The 14,117-nt window shown below is 39.3% G+C and overlaps 1 protein-coding gene across 16 annotated transcripts in view; it reads right to left on the bottom strand.

The window, feature by feature from the left end:
- LOC105476714 (Cdc42 guanine nucleotide exchange factor 9) overlaps window positions 1–14,117 on the bottom strand; it is a 179,866-nt gene that overhangs the window by 68,116 nt on the left and 97,633 nt on the right. For all 16 annotated transcript variants that reach the window (XM_071088441.1, XM_071088444.1, XM_011732900.2 and 13 more), the window contains one exon: window positions 5,550–5,741. In XM_071088441.1, the coding sequence (XP_070944542.1) occupies window positions 5,550–5,741 (192 nt within the window). The remainder of the gene's footprint in view (window positions 1–5,549; window positions 5,742–14,117) is intronic.

The following is a 14,117-nucleotide window of genomic DNA, read 5'->3' as shown; positions in this document are numbered from 1 at the left end:
ACCAAGAAAATAGCACACAGCCAGAGGGGAGTGAGCAGGGTAGGGAGGTGCCTGAAAAGCAACATAATGAAGAATAATGGAAGAAATAAAATTTGTTTATCCTAGATAAGTCTCAGGGCCCACTGAAGGCCTGTCACAGGGCAGGGGGAACAAAAGGGGTCTGTGGCTCTTACTGCCAGGTATGCTTTGAACACCCTTTGACCCCATCTGAATGGTAACAGGGAACAGGGTACTATGGCTCAAGGGAGGCAGTTTTCTAGAGCCTAAACTCTGTCTCCTAGGAGTAAAGTGGGCATGGGTGGGCAGGCAGGCCACAGAGTAGCTAAGATAAATGTGGGTATTATCAAATCAGTCACAATTGGCATAAATTAGCCCTGGCATTGTTATGGTAACAGCGAGGAAAGCTGCCCATCTATTTCACTTTGTTCTTAAACTCACCAGGGCTGATGTACGAGTTGAGACCTAGTGCATTGATCTAGAAGTAATGCCTTGATATGGGATATAAACAATACCCAAGATCTCCAGAAAAGATCCTAGAAACTACCAGGAAATAGGATGAACCAATGAGCCCCTGGATCACCTGGGGTTTAGGAAATTCTTTAGGGAAGGTCCTCACAAAAAGTTTAGACCTCAGTGTCTCTGTCTCTAAAATGAAGACATCGAAAAAGATTTCCATGGATCCTTTCAGTTCTGACATTCTAGGAGTTTCATATGTCTTTTTTTTGCCTGGAAACTGAGGCCTGATGGGAGACCTGACAACCATCTTGAAGATTTTTTTAAGAAAATTAGGAGACAATGACCATAGTTGTTATTCACAGCTATATCGTCAAAGTTTAACAGAATACCTGGCATATAGTTGCTGCTCAGTTATTTGTCAACTAAATGCTAATTAGTTCTTCCCATACTGGTGATGATCAAAGGTAAGTTAGAAGCAGAATGTTCAAATTGGTGGTTTTCTTTTATTTCCTTCTTCCCCTCTTTGAGATAGGAAACCCTTTCTTCAAATGAAATAAAAAAGATATTAAAAAACAAGAGAATGAAGAAGATACTTGCAACATGGAAAGCTGACAAGGAGTTCATATCTAGAATATACAAGGAACTCTTATAAATCAGCAAGAAAAAACATAAGAAACTCCATGAAAATGGGCAAAGAATAGGAACAGGGCAAAGAATGTCCAGATGGAATGGACAGGTAGGGCCTATGGCAGGCAGAAGCCCCTCCCTGGGCTTGGTGTTTTAGGCTGACTAGCTGACTCATACTTTTATCCTAGCATGCTGTACAAATATTACTATTTTATACATGTGTTATCATTTTCTATGTGCCAAGATGTAAACACTATTGGGATGTATTGAGATAGGCAATCTGCAGAAGGGAAAACCCAAATGGCTAATACATTTGAAAACCCTAGGCTTAAGATACCAAATGGAAATGACTTGAAGCTACAGCATGCCTAAAGAAGAATTTCTTGATAGTGAAATGGTATGATCACTAATACAGATGAGTGAAGAAAGGTAGGCCAGCTTCTCTGGAGGCATTTGAAGACAGAATGTATTTCATAGGTATCAGATGGCTGAGATTATCTTCCTCAAGAGAAAACAGACAAGACAGCTTTATAAAGCATCTTTAGCTCTGCTTACTCTTGCCTCAGTTTCCTTGATTGTACTTTGAGTTCTAAGGTTACAAAAGGCAATATCACCAACTGTTGGTCAAGGTGATCGAGAACTAAACTGAAGGTATTTTATACCACTGTCTGGGTTTAGAAAGAAGAATGTAATCTGCAGAGAACTCATTTGAAAAGATTATGTCTCTTACTGACCTCATTGAATGACTTCAATTAAAAATCACTTTATTTCCCACTTCTTCATTTGTAATATAAAGGTATTGTAACTTAAATGTTTGTAAAGCACTTTCTGCTCCCAGGAGGGAAAAAGAATGTCCTCTAATAAATAGTGTGACTTTTTTTTATATTGAATATAATTTTCCCCCTTTCCACTTCAACAAGTACAAGAGTAGGAAGTGTTTAGAGCTCTCCCATAACCTACAGAAAGAGTGGTTTATGAACACATTCGTGCTTGAGTAAGACATGCTTCCAAGGGTACCAAGAAGGAAGAGGCAGAAAATGCAGAAGTAGCCTGGCTCACTATCACAGTTTTTCTCTAGTGAGGGCATATCTACATCTTACAGAACTAGAGAAAAAGTAAGAGCCAGACAGAACCTAAAGAGCTCCTCCAACCTATGCAATTTAGAGATGGGGGACAAGGCCTAGGGTGGAAAAGACTCATCTGAGATTCCCCAGTCAGTTAGTGACCAAGGTAGGTCCTGAACCCAGCACTCCCATTTCTGAGTCTGGTATTCTTTCTGATAAATCATTCGCTCCTCACAGCTTTTGGTTTAAAGATTACACGATCCTGGGCTAAACTACTGTCTTCTGATCCAGCTAGACACAGCTTTCTCCACCTCCCTTTTGATGCCTGTGATTATAGGGTGAGACAAAGAAATGGCTCCCATTTAAATACTTCAGCACCAATAATCGTTGAAAAAAAAGGAACCAACAAATTGTCAACAAAAGGTTTGATTGGGTTGGCTGGATTGGAAAACTCCTTAAAGCAGGATCATATCACCCCCCACTTTCTGGAAAGACAAATAGCTTCCATTGCTGTCCTGAGCCTGTGTCCCATAGGAGGAGGCCAAGATGTGTGGGAGTTGGGAGAGCCTTCTAAGGACTTCCACTGGGCTAGTACCTAAGAGCTCTGGGAAAATAAATTTGCTTCTTAGAGACTCAATCTATTGATCTAGAAAATAGGAATAACAATAACAACTTTTGTCCTCTTTGAAGATCAAATGACATATGATGTGAATGTACTTTGCCAATCAAAGCAGTACATACATATGAGCAATTATATTTAATTTTGAGTTTAAGCAATATTTATCAAGCATCTAGTATGTACCAGGCACTGTGCTGGGGGAATATATCAGTAAATCAATAGATGAAAACCCCTGCCTTTCATGGAAAGTACATTCCAGTAGAGGAGACAGACAATAAACAAAATATATAAGTTAAATATATAATGTCAGACAGATAAATGTAACAGATAGAAATAAAGCAGGAAAGGGGCAGAGGTAGTGCAAGGTTACAGGTTTAAATAGAATGCTTACAGAAGTCTCAAGAAGATATTTGAGCAAAGACTTGAAGGAGTTGAGGATGGGAGCCATGTAAATGTGGGGTGGGGAGGGAAATGCTTTAAGCAGAGGGAAAAACCAGTGCAAAGGCTCTAAGGGAGAAGCATTTTAGTAATGCTGAAGGAAAAGCAAGAGGCCAGTATAGCTGTAGTAGTAAAGAAAGCATAGCATAAAGGAGCAGGAGGTGAAAGTCATAGAGGCAAGGATGGGTTGACCACACAGGCCCTTGTAAACAATAATAACTTTGGCTTTTACTCAGGTAGAAATGGTGAGTCACTGGAAGGTTCTGAGCAGAGGAGTGATATGACCTGACTTAGATCTTGACAGCATCCCTCAGCTACCAAGTGAAGAATAGACTGTACTTAATTTTATGAAAAACACTATGACATTGTAATATAGGTATCATTTTGGAGCAATGCTCCTCAAACTTTAATATGTATTATACATCAAATAGTAACTTTGTTAAAATGCATACTCTGATTCAGTAAGTCTGGGTTGGAGCCAAAGATTTTGCATTTATAACAAGTTCCCAGGTGATGCAGATGCTGCTCTAAAGTATAACACTTTGAGACAAGAAGTTATGTCCAGGCCTGGCACAGAATAGAATTCCACTAAAAGTTTGCTGAATGAATGAAATGTCAGTGGTTTGATGCTGAATGCCATGTAGCACATTCCAAGGGGGAATTTTTTTTAGCACCAGCCATTGATGTGAAGGGAGAAGGAAGGAAAGAAGGACATCTGGATGGATGGGTGAATAAATTTAAAAAGGGGGCAAAAAAGAAAATTACCTTTTTCCAAATACAACATATGTTATTGCAATATTCTATTTACTTAATTTCCTCAACAAACGTAAGAAATTGTTATAATGAAGCCCATTGGAAAAATAAGAAAATTGAATGTCAGAGGAGTTAAAGGCTATCTTCAAGCCCACAGGGTTAATTAATGACCAAGTTAGAATGTGAAAAACCAGCATTTCATGTCCCCAGACCTCTTGTTCTTTCTACTCTATCTTGCTGCCTCATGGCAGGGCAGGGAGTGGGGCGGTGGGAAAAGATAACTTTTAATCTTCCTGAAAGGGGTGAGAAAATGAGTTGAGATAAAGAAAGTTCAGGTACAAAATCCTTGGCCTTGGTGCTTCCAGAGCTATACTGTCCAATGTGGCTGTCATTACAGACACATGGTTACCTAAATTAAAGCTAATTAAATGTAAATACAATTTAAAATTCCACTTCTCAGTCATACCAGCCACATTTTAACTCTTCAAAAGCCACAAATTGTTGGCTCATAGCTACTATATTGGAGAATGCAGACATGGAACATTTTCATCATTGCAGGAAGTTCCATTGGGCAGTACAGATGTAGAGAAATAAGAACTTTGAAAAATGTTGGAGCTGTACTACTGACTCCACAGTGGACCCTAGGCTAGGGGACAGAAAATAGAACCTAACCCCTCCTCTGGAAGGAAGGAGACCAAAAGATTCAATGCAGAGTTTTCCCTGAGTCAAGAAAAAAGATACAAGAGTGTGTGTGTGTGTGTGTGTGTGTGTGTGTTTAATCCTTTTAAAACGCTGCCTTCATTTCCCATTGGTTTTCCCTTCCTGTTCAGTAAACTGCCCTTTGAAAATGCCAATTTGCATCTACTAAGCTTAAGAGAGTACGAGAGTAAAGGCTCTCATCTTCATTTAGGACAGAGAGATGGAAGGAATGCGGTTAGGGAATGTAGAGAGACAGCTCCTGGGGAAAAAAGTGACATACTGAAGGAGCCCAGGTTTGTCCATCCAGCCTTCATCTTCTGTAGATTCCTGTCTCCAGGCTCTTTTCTGCTTAAACTCACAACCAGTGTTCTCCAGGTGAGACAGTTAAGACCAGCAGCATCAGCATCACCAGGGATGCTCATTAAACCTAAACATGCTCATGCCTTACCTGAGACTGATAATTCATGATGTGGGGGACAAGAGTGAGAGGGCTGCTTAACAAGCTCCCCCAGAAACTCTGGTACATGTTAAAGTCTGTGAATCACTGGCTTGGCGGGAGATGCATTTTCCTTTAATGAATGAGGTTAAGCCCTTACATGAGATGGCTGTAACTGGATCAGATACCAAGAAGATAAAGGTAGAGACGCAGGGGAGAGAAGGAGGAAGACACAAAGAAAGGGTAAAGGGAGAGAGACAATGAATATAAATGAATTAATATTAGAGAGAAAATGTGAAAAACAGAGATTGAGAAACGCTAAGGAAGCAGTTTCACCTCACTGAACAGAATCTGGGAGGCTACGTGCCCTTTCCAACATTTTGGGACTGTCACAGGCGGGGCCCAGGAGGGTTGTTGGTTCTTCATGAAGTGCCTCCACATGAACCACCATGGTTACCTCACAAATATCCTTGAGGTGCTTGATGTAGTGACGTTCAGTGCTCATTATCTCATTGATGACGTTGGCCCGCATCTGGTCCCGGTTCTGTAGTGGCCGCCCCAGACAGAGGCAGTCTGAATTGGGGTCCAGGTGTCCATTCTGCACATCACTGGGCCCCTCCTCCACCTCATCCTCCTGGTTCACCCAGAGCTGTGGATGCAGGCAAAAGAAAAATAATGAGTTAGCTTCCTTCTTTGAGAGGTTTCCAGACAAGTAAAAAAAGGATAAACTGAACTTCTCAGGTATTCAGAGAACCTTCAACCAGAGACCTCTGCAAGTAGAATTCCAAACCTGGCTCTAGGGTGACTTTTTGCCCTGGGCATGGGTTTAATCTTCTCTAGGTCTCTGGTGACCTATCTTTAAATAGAGTGGAGGGACTACATTCATTCATGCTGGAACACATCTAGGTAGCACAACTGGATTTTTTAAAAGGTTAAGCTATACATCTTGAGTGCCACAGCTGGATTGCTGACAAAACACAGCATTTATGCACCTGCAAGTATAGAGACCAAAGTTAAATACTAGAATGGGTGTCTTGAAAACAAAGTTCAGTGCTGATTTCTGCGATAGGACATAAAAATAATCATCAAAATTTGACTGTAAAATGCCTTGAACATGCAAAGATCTCTACCTCTTCAAGATTGGGATGGGGATGGGAGAATATTTACCCATCACATACTAGCAATAGCTATTAATTGGCACCAACTATACACCATTCACTGTGTTAAGAGCCTGCAATATACTGTATTCAGCCCTGCTAGATAGGTACCACTATTACTACCATTTCACAGAAGAGGAGACTGAGGCTCAGAGAAGTTAAGTAATCTATCCCAAGTCACACAGGAATCAGAGGAGCTGGGATAGGAGCCAGTCTGTCTGTCTCTAGAGCCTATGCTCTTTTTTTTTTTCTTTTTTATTATACTTTAACTTCTAGGGTACATGTGCTCTTAAACACTGTGCTAGAACCTTTGTGCCCCTGGTTCTAAGGAAGACAGGAAAAGAAAAGGAAAGGGCTTGGGCCAAGGTGGACAGACAATTATTAGAATCATCAGAAACTGATGAATTCAGTAACAGTTGAGACTGTTCATTCTAAATCATGAAGGCAGTGGGAAGCTAAAAAAAAAAAAAAAAAAAAAAAAAAAAAAAAAAAAAACCTTTGGGATGGCCGAGTGAGATGTCTCTGGATCTTCTAGATGACTTTGACGGAAAATCAAGAAGATGGCCAAAGAAGATGGACCTTCCCACCACCCCCCCAGTCCTAGGAATTGCGGAAACCATGGGGGCAGGAAGCAAAAGAAGGGTGGGCCCACTTGGCAGAGTGACAAAATTTGTCAGGGGTAATAAGCAAAGAGCTTGCCAGTTGTCTCAACAGGTTTAATCAATTCTCCATATTTTCCATATTTTCCTTCCTTAAACCCCAGCTTTTTCCACATTCCTGCCTCAAGAAGCTGAGATCACACAATTTAGATGCATCCCTATTTCTGCCATCAGAAAAGCCTTTTAGTGGGTAATCATTCGGGAGGAAGAGGCTTTGGGATAGAACTAGAAGGACGGTAGTTACTTCCCAACTCTGTATATTCTTTCCTCTTTCTTTCTCTCATAGGAGGTGAGGGGGCATGATTACCACTCAGTGAACTTAGAGATGTCACCAGCATATATCTCACTAAATTGTCACAGGCCAAAGTAAATAGAGCTCACTCTGTTTTTATGTATTTTGTATACACAGCCAAATTTGCAAAATGTATCTCTATCCAAAATCTATCACCCTCTGCAAGTGCTCCATTATAAATCTCTTTCCAGCTTCTAAAAGGTCAGCTTTGTGTCTTCAATATGCTAATAGCTGTCCTTTAATGCAATCAACAGGCAATATGAGAGATAATTATTCAAAAGAATGAACCTGGGCAAAAAAAAAAGTGATTTAAGGCACTGAAACAAACATCTCATATACATGATGCTGTCTACTTGTAACAATGAAAACCTCACCCTCTTAATAATCCATTAGCTTTTCCCTGCTTCTCACAAAGCAAGCTAAGTCCTGCTATGGAAAGGGTAACATAGGCGGGCCTTTAAAGAATAAGAATCATTTATTTTCTTCTTAGGAGTTTAAGAAAAGTCAGGTCCAAATGTTGGCTTTTGGATAGCTGGAATAAGATGAAAATTTTGAACAATTCTAGTGGGAAGGAAGACAGGATATGAAGGAAGGGGGAGCAGATGCAAAGGCAGAAACAGAACCACATTTAGGTTCAAGCTATACACCATGACACTATCGTTCCAAATAACAATAAGAAAAGACGAAGGCAACTGCAGCCAAGTGAAAACAGATTCCTTATAAAGAATTTGGTAGAGAAGTCCCTTCTGGTTATAACTAAAGGCCTGTGTAGCAGGGTCCTTCATAAGGAGCTTCGGAGAAGACATCTTCATCTACTCTACTGCAACAACCCCAGAAGCCCATTCCTTAGGTTAAGATGCTGCTTTCACTGCAAAGAACTACTAACAGATTCATTCATTCATTAAATCTATGCTAAGTGCCGATAATGTGCCAGATATTAGGGATACAACAGCAAATAAAAAAGAAATCACTGCCCTTTATAGAGCTGACATTTGAGGGAAGATGTTTCTTAGCCTAGAACAAGGTGGCACATAAGGTCTAACTGTTTTTCTCCTGATCCCAGGTTCCCACAAAACATCCCCTGGGCCTAATGATAAGACTTTCTGGTCTAACCTCTAAGTTCTCTGCTCTTGAGAGCTTCCCTGTTCTGTGCAGAGGAAGGTCTTTGTCTGCATGTATGTCAGAGTGCATTGACACAGGTCAGCCCATAAGCTTATCTGCCCTGGTTGAAATATCAGACAAGAGAGCCTTTATCAACCCTGCCCAACAATCTGTGAAGGCTAATGTGTACCTTTTCTTCATTAATGCTGCAATTAGCACATATAGATGCCTGGGTGACAAGTAAGAAGATGGACAATGCCTAGAACCTGCCAGGTTGAAAGGCTGTCCTGGAAGTCCTCTTAGAGTACTTAAAGGCTGGTTTCCCCAGCCTTCATTGAACTCTGAAGCAAGGCTGATTAATGCAGTTCAATTTAACAAATACTTACTTTGGACCTATTCTGTGCCTAACCACTAACTGTGAAGGACATGCAGATGAGCAAGACAACTCACTCCTCCCTCCTCCTTCTAAACCATGGAGTGCTTTCCAAACTGAAGACAATGTCTGTTCTTTATTGCTCCCTTTTCTATTTTCACTGTCATTGCTCTCATAGTTTTATACCTGAACAAGTCCCTGGGTGATCCTCTAGATTTTACCCTCCCCACATACCACTATTAGACCAATTTCCTTGACTATCACATTGATTGGCTAATCCCATCAACCCAAAATCCTTAATAGCTCTCCACTGATTATAAAGCAAGTCCAAATCCCTCACCCTGACATTCAAATATTACCATAATTTGACTCTAATCTGTATTTCCACTCTTACTTCCTACTACTTCCTTCAGGAGTATTGGGCTCCTCCCAGACTGGTCTATTTTCCGTCCACAAATACTCCCATCTATGTCCTTTAATCCCGTGCTCAAACACAGAAATACTATAGTCCAAAGGCTTTCAAAAACTTCAGCAACAGTAATCCATCCTCTCAATTTCGTAATAAAGAAACTGATATCCACAGAGACAGCCAAGGAGTCAGCAATATACCCACATCTTTAATATGCATTTTAATTTTGTGCCTTCCATTTTTTTCATTTTTAAAATTATACGTTATACAAGAACACATTTGCGTTGCAAAAAGTTAAAATAGAAAAAAATAGATTAAAATTATTAAAATCATGGATGAAAGAAATATTACTACCAGTCCTACAGAAATAAGAATTAAAGGGAATATTATGAACAATTGTATGCCAATAAATTACATAACCTGATGACATGGACAAAGTCCTAGAAAGGCACGAGCTACAGAAACTGACTCAAGAAGAAACAGAAAATCTGAGAAGACCTATAACAAGAAAAAGATTTAATGAATAATTTCATGCAATCCTGAAAACTTCCCACATGGGGAAAAAACAAAACAAAACAAAACAAAACAAACAAACAAACAAAAAATCTCAGGACTAGATGGCTTCACTGGTGAATTGTACCAAACATTTAAAAAATAACTAACATCAATCTTTTACAAACCCTTCTAAATAACAGAAATATAGAAATCCTCAATAAAATACTAGCAAACCAAATCCAGCAACATATTAAAAACCAATTGTCGCCAGGCGCGGTGGCTCAAGCCTGTAATCCCAGCACTTTGGGAGGCCGAGACGGGCGGATCACGAGGTCAGGAGATCGAGACCATCCTGGCTAATATGGTGAAACCCCGTCTCTACTAAAAATACAGAAAACTAGCCGGGCGAGGTGGCGGGCGCCTGTAGTCCCAGCTACTCGGGAGGCTGAGGCAGGAGAATGGCCTAAACCCGGGAGGCGGAGCTTGCAGTGAGCTGAGATCCGGCCACTGCACTCCAGCCTGGGCGACAAAGCGAGACTCCGTCTCAAAAAAAAAAAAAAAAAAACCAATTGTCCACCTTACCAGATGTGATTCCAGGAATGGAAGGTTGCTTCACATATGAAAATCAGTCCACATAAGTTACACCATATTAGTGAAGTAAGGTTACAAAATCCCAGATGATCATCTCAACAGGCACAGAAAAAGCATTTGCAAAATCCAACACCCTTTCATGATTAAAAACAAAAATACTAAACAAACTAGAAATAGAAGGGAATTTTTCTCCAAATAATAATGTACATTTATAAAAAATCCATAGTTAATACCATATTTAATGGTGAAAGACTGAAGGCTTTCATCCTACAATCAAGAACAAGACAAGGATATTCCCTTTCATCACTTCTATTCAACCTTATACTGAAGGTTCTAGCCAGAGCAATTGCACAAGAAAAAGAAATAAAAGACATTGCATCAGAAAGAAGTAAAACTATCTCTAGTCACAGATTATATAATGTGATATACAGGAAATCATATGGAATCCCCCAAAAAATAAACCTGTCATAATGAATAAATAAGTTCAGCAATGTTGCAGGATATAAAAATCAATCATGTTTCTATATACTAGTAATGAACCATCTGAGAGTTAAATTAAGAAAACAATAACATTTAAATAGGAACAGAAAGAATACACAGGAATAAATTTAACAAAAGAAGTGCAATCTTATACAATGAAAACTGCAAAGCATTACTGAAAGAAAGTAAAGAAGAACTAAATAGAAAAACCTCTCCTATTCATGGATTGGAAGATTTAATGGTGCTAATATAGCAATACTCCTCCAATTAATTCAGATTCAACACAATACATATCAAAGTCTCACCCGGTGTCTGCAGAAAATTGAAAAACTGGTATTAAAACTCATATGGAATTTCAAGGGACCCAGGATAACCAAAACAATTTTGAAAAAGGAGAATAAAGTTGGAGGACTCATACTTTCTGATTTCAAAACTTACTACAAACCTACAATAACCAAGAGAATGGGGGACTGGCACAAGAATAGATATAAAGATCAATGAAATAAAACCAGGAGTCCAGAAATATATCCTACATTCATGCTGAACTGATACTTTTCAAAGGTGCCAAGATTATTCAAGGGGGAAAATATAGTTTTTTCAACAAATGGTGCTGGTACAACTGGATATCCACACGAAAGAGAATGAACTTTGGCTCCTACTTCACACTATACACAAAAATTAAATCAAAATGGATGAAATATCTGAATGGAATCAGATTATAAAAGTCATCAAAGAAAACATAGAGGAAAATCTGTAACCTTAGACAATAGTTTCTTAGATATGATACCTAGAACACAAACAACCAAGCAAAAATAAAGCGGACTTCATCAAAATTAAAAACTTTGTGCTACAAACGATACCATCAATAAAGTGAAAAGACAACCCAGTAATGGGAAAAAATATTTGCATATCATATATTCGATAAAGATGTAGTATTCAGAATATATATAACTTAACAATAAAGTAACAGCCCGCTTAAAAATGGGCAAAATATGTGAATAGACATTTCTCCAAAGAAGACATATAAATGGCCAATAAATATATGAAAAGATGCTCAATATCGTTAGCCATCTGAGAAATGCAAACCAAAACCATAAAAAGATACCACTTCACACTTCCTAGAATGGCTATAATAATTTAAAAGGTCAATAACAAGTATTGACGAGCATGTGGACAAATTGGAACTCTCATGCACTGCCGGCAGGAATGTAAAATGGTATAGCTGCTGTGGAAAACATTTTGGCAGTTCCTCAAAAAGTTAAGCATATAGTTACCATATGATACAACAATTCCACTCCTAGGTACGTACTCAAGAGAAATAAAAACACACGCTCACACAAATTCTTGTACACAAATGTTCATAGTAGCATTATACATAACAACCAAAAGTAGAAACAACCCAAAAGTTCATTAATTGATGAATGGATAAACCAAAATATAGCATACTTACATAATAGAATACTATTATTATTGGAAAATTGCTAAGAAAGTACAATTTTAAATGTTCTCACTACAAAAAATGATAAGTATACAAGGTGACGATATGTTAGTTTAATCGTTCCACAATATGTGTATACATACATAAATATATATATATATCAAAACATCACATCCCCCAAATATCCAGTTTTATCTATTAAAAATGATTTTTAAAATATGTTCCAGAATTAGACAACGGTGACGGTTATAGAGCTTTGTGAATATACTAAAACCCACTAAACTGTATACTTTAAAATGGTAAATTTTATGGTATAGAAATTATATCTCTATAAAAATAGATACATAAAAAGCTGAAACTGTCTAGATAAGGTGAAATTTCCCCTGACTGTTCCCCATCCTAACCATATTCTACCTCTCCTGAGGAAACCATGGTTATGGATTTTCTGTGAAATCCTTGTCAACCTCTCTCCTTGCATTTATATACCTATATGAATATTCCAACAGACTCACCATTGTTCCATATGATAAAGTGATTATTACCCAGCCCTTGGTACACCCTCTTCAACATCTTTAGTAGCCCCTCCCTGCAAATGGATCAGTAGTTCTAAAAGAAAACTACCATAATATCCAGTCAGTAATTCCTTCATAAAGTCAATAAAGGCCCAAGGAGTGTCTTAGAAAGCCAGCCGGCCCCTGTCTCCAGCAGTGTAACATTTCTAAGAAGAGAATGGGTAAGTGGTATTGTCTAAATCTCACCTTGATATTTTCAAAGGCCAAATCTAGTCAACAAGAGAGGAGTAAAAAGCAAGACATCCTTTGAGAAGGTGATGGGTTATTATTGCCAGTCTCATTGAACAATAGACTCTCAGAGCTATAGAATCAGTTTATAAAGGAAATGGAAGGTGGACTAGTCCATGCCACTCCTTGCTCCCCAATCAATACATAAACTCCCTTGACAACATACCCTGCCAGCAATTGCACGGCCTATAAGCTTGAACACAACGAGTGATGAGGAGACCAGTGTCTCCCAAGGCAGCCCTTTCCTTTTTAAGATAATTCTAATCATGAGCTCTGTCTCTGTCTGAATAAAGTTGCCAGCCAAAAATCTCAGCAAATACTACAAAGGGGAAAAACACAGATAAAGGAGAGAGTATGGAGGGAACGTGAACTCTTCCATAACAAAGGTCACCAAAAGGCCTTTTCTCTGCCACCACAGTGAAGCAATGGCGAGGTGTGGATACAAAGGTGAATGTGAGGGACTGAGAGGAACCTGGTTAGTTGCAAGCAGAGCTCCCACTTCACACACACACACACACACACACACACACACACACACACACACCCTGTTTTAGAGCCCCATTCTCAGCCTTCAGGAGGATCAGAAGTGCTTAGGGATCCCTGAAAGTGCATGCCAGGAAGCACTTAGCATTCCTGCCTGGCACAAAGACAATCAGCATGGTATGTACAGTCAGGCACAGAAACTACTCCTCTACCCCTCAAGGGAAGATTTAATAACTGTCACTAATTATATGAAGGATCATCATAAGAAGGCTGCTAACAAATTGTTCTCCCTCTCCAGCACCGACACAATGAGAAATAAGGAGCTCAACCAGAGCAATGAAAATTTTTGTTATATAACAGACAAAAAGAGAAAAAGAAAAGACCTGTGTGAATATCCTGTTTTTGCATTCATGGCTTTCCATCAGCACATTAAAATGGGCCTGACCCACTGAGCTTCACTGCTCTTCAACAGACGTGTGGCCTCAGGCAAGCTACCCTTTCCATTCATTCCAACACATTCTGTTTATTCACACCTCTGTACCTTGTATCCTTCTAATGCCTGCCCCCTACTCCCTCTTCACGAAGGCCTTCCCTACTCTTTTCTATCATTCTTCTTTTGTCCCTGGCTTCTCTGAAAACCTAGTTCAAGAACAGTGCCTTCCCACAGACTCTCTTACTTGGACTTCAAAACAGCCCTGTAAGGCAGGCAAGCAAACCTTTTTCTTTACATTTCCCAGATGAGAAATC

The sequence above is a fragment of the Macaca nemestrina genome, chromosome X (genome assembly GCF_043159975.1).
Source record: "Macaca nemestrina isolate mMacNem1 chromosome X, mMacNem.hap1, whole genome shotgun sequence".
NCBI classification, from domain to species: domain Eukaryota; kingdom Metazoa; phylum Chordata; class Mammalia; order Primates; family Cercopithecidae; genus Macaca; species Macaca nemestrina.
The sequence above is the reverse complement of the archived record's forward strand: the minus strand, read 5'-3'. Positions and strand labels throughout refer to the sequence as shown.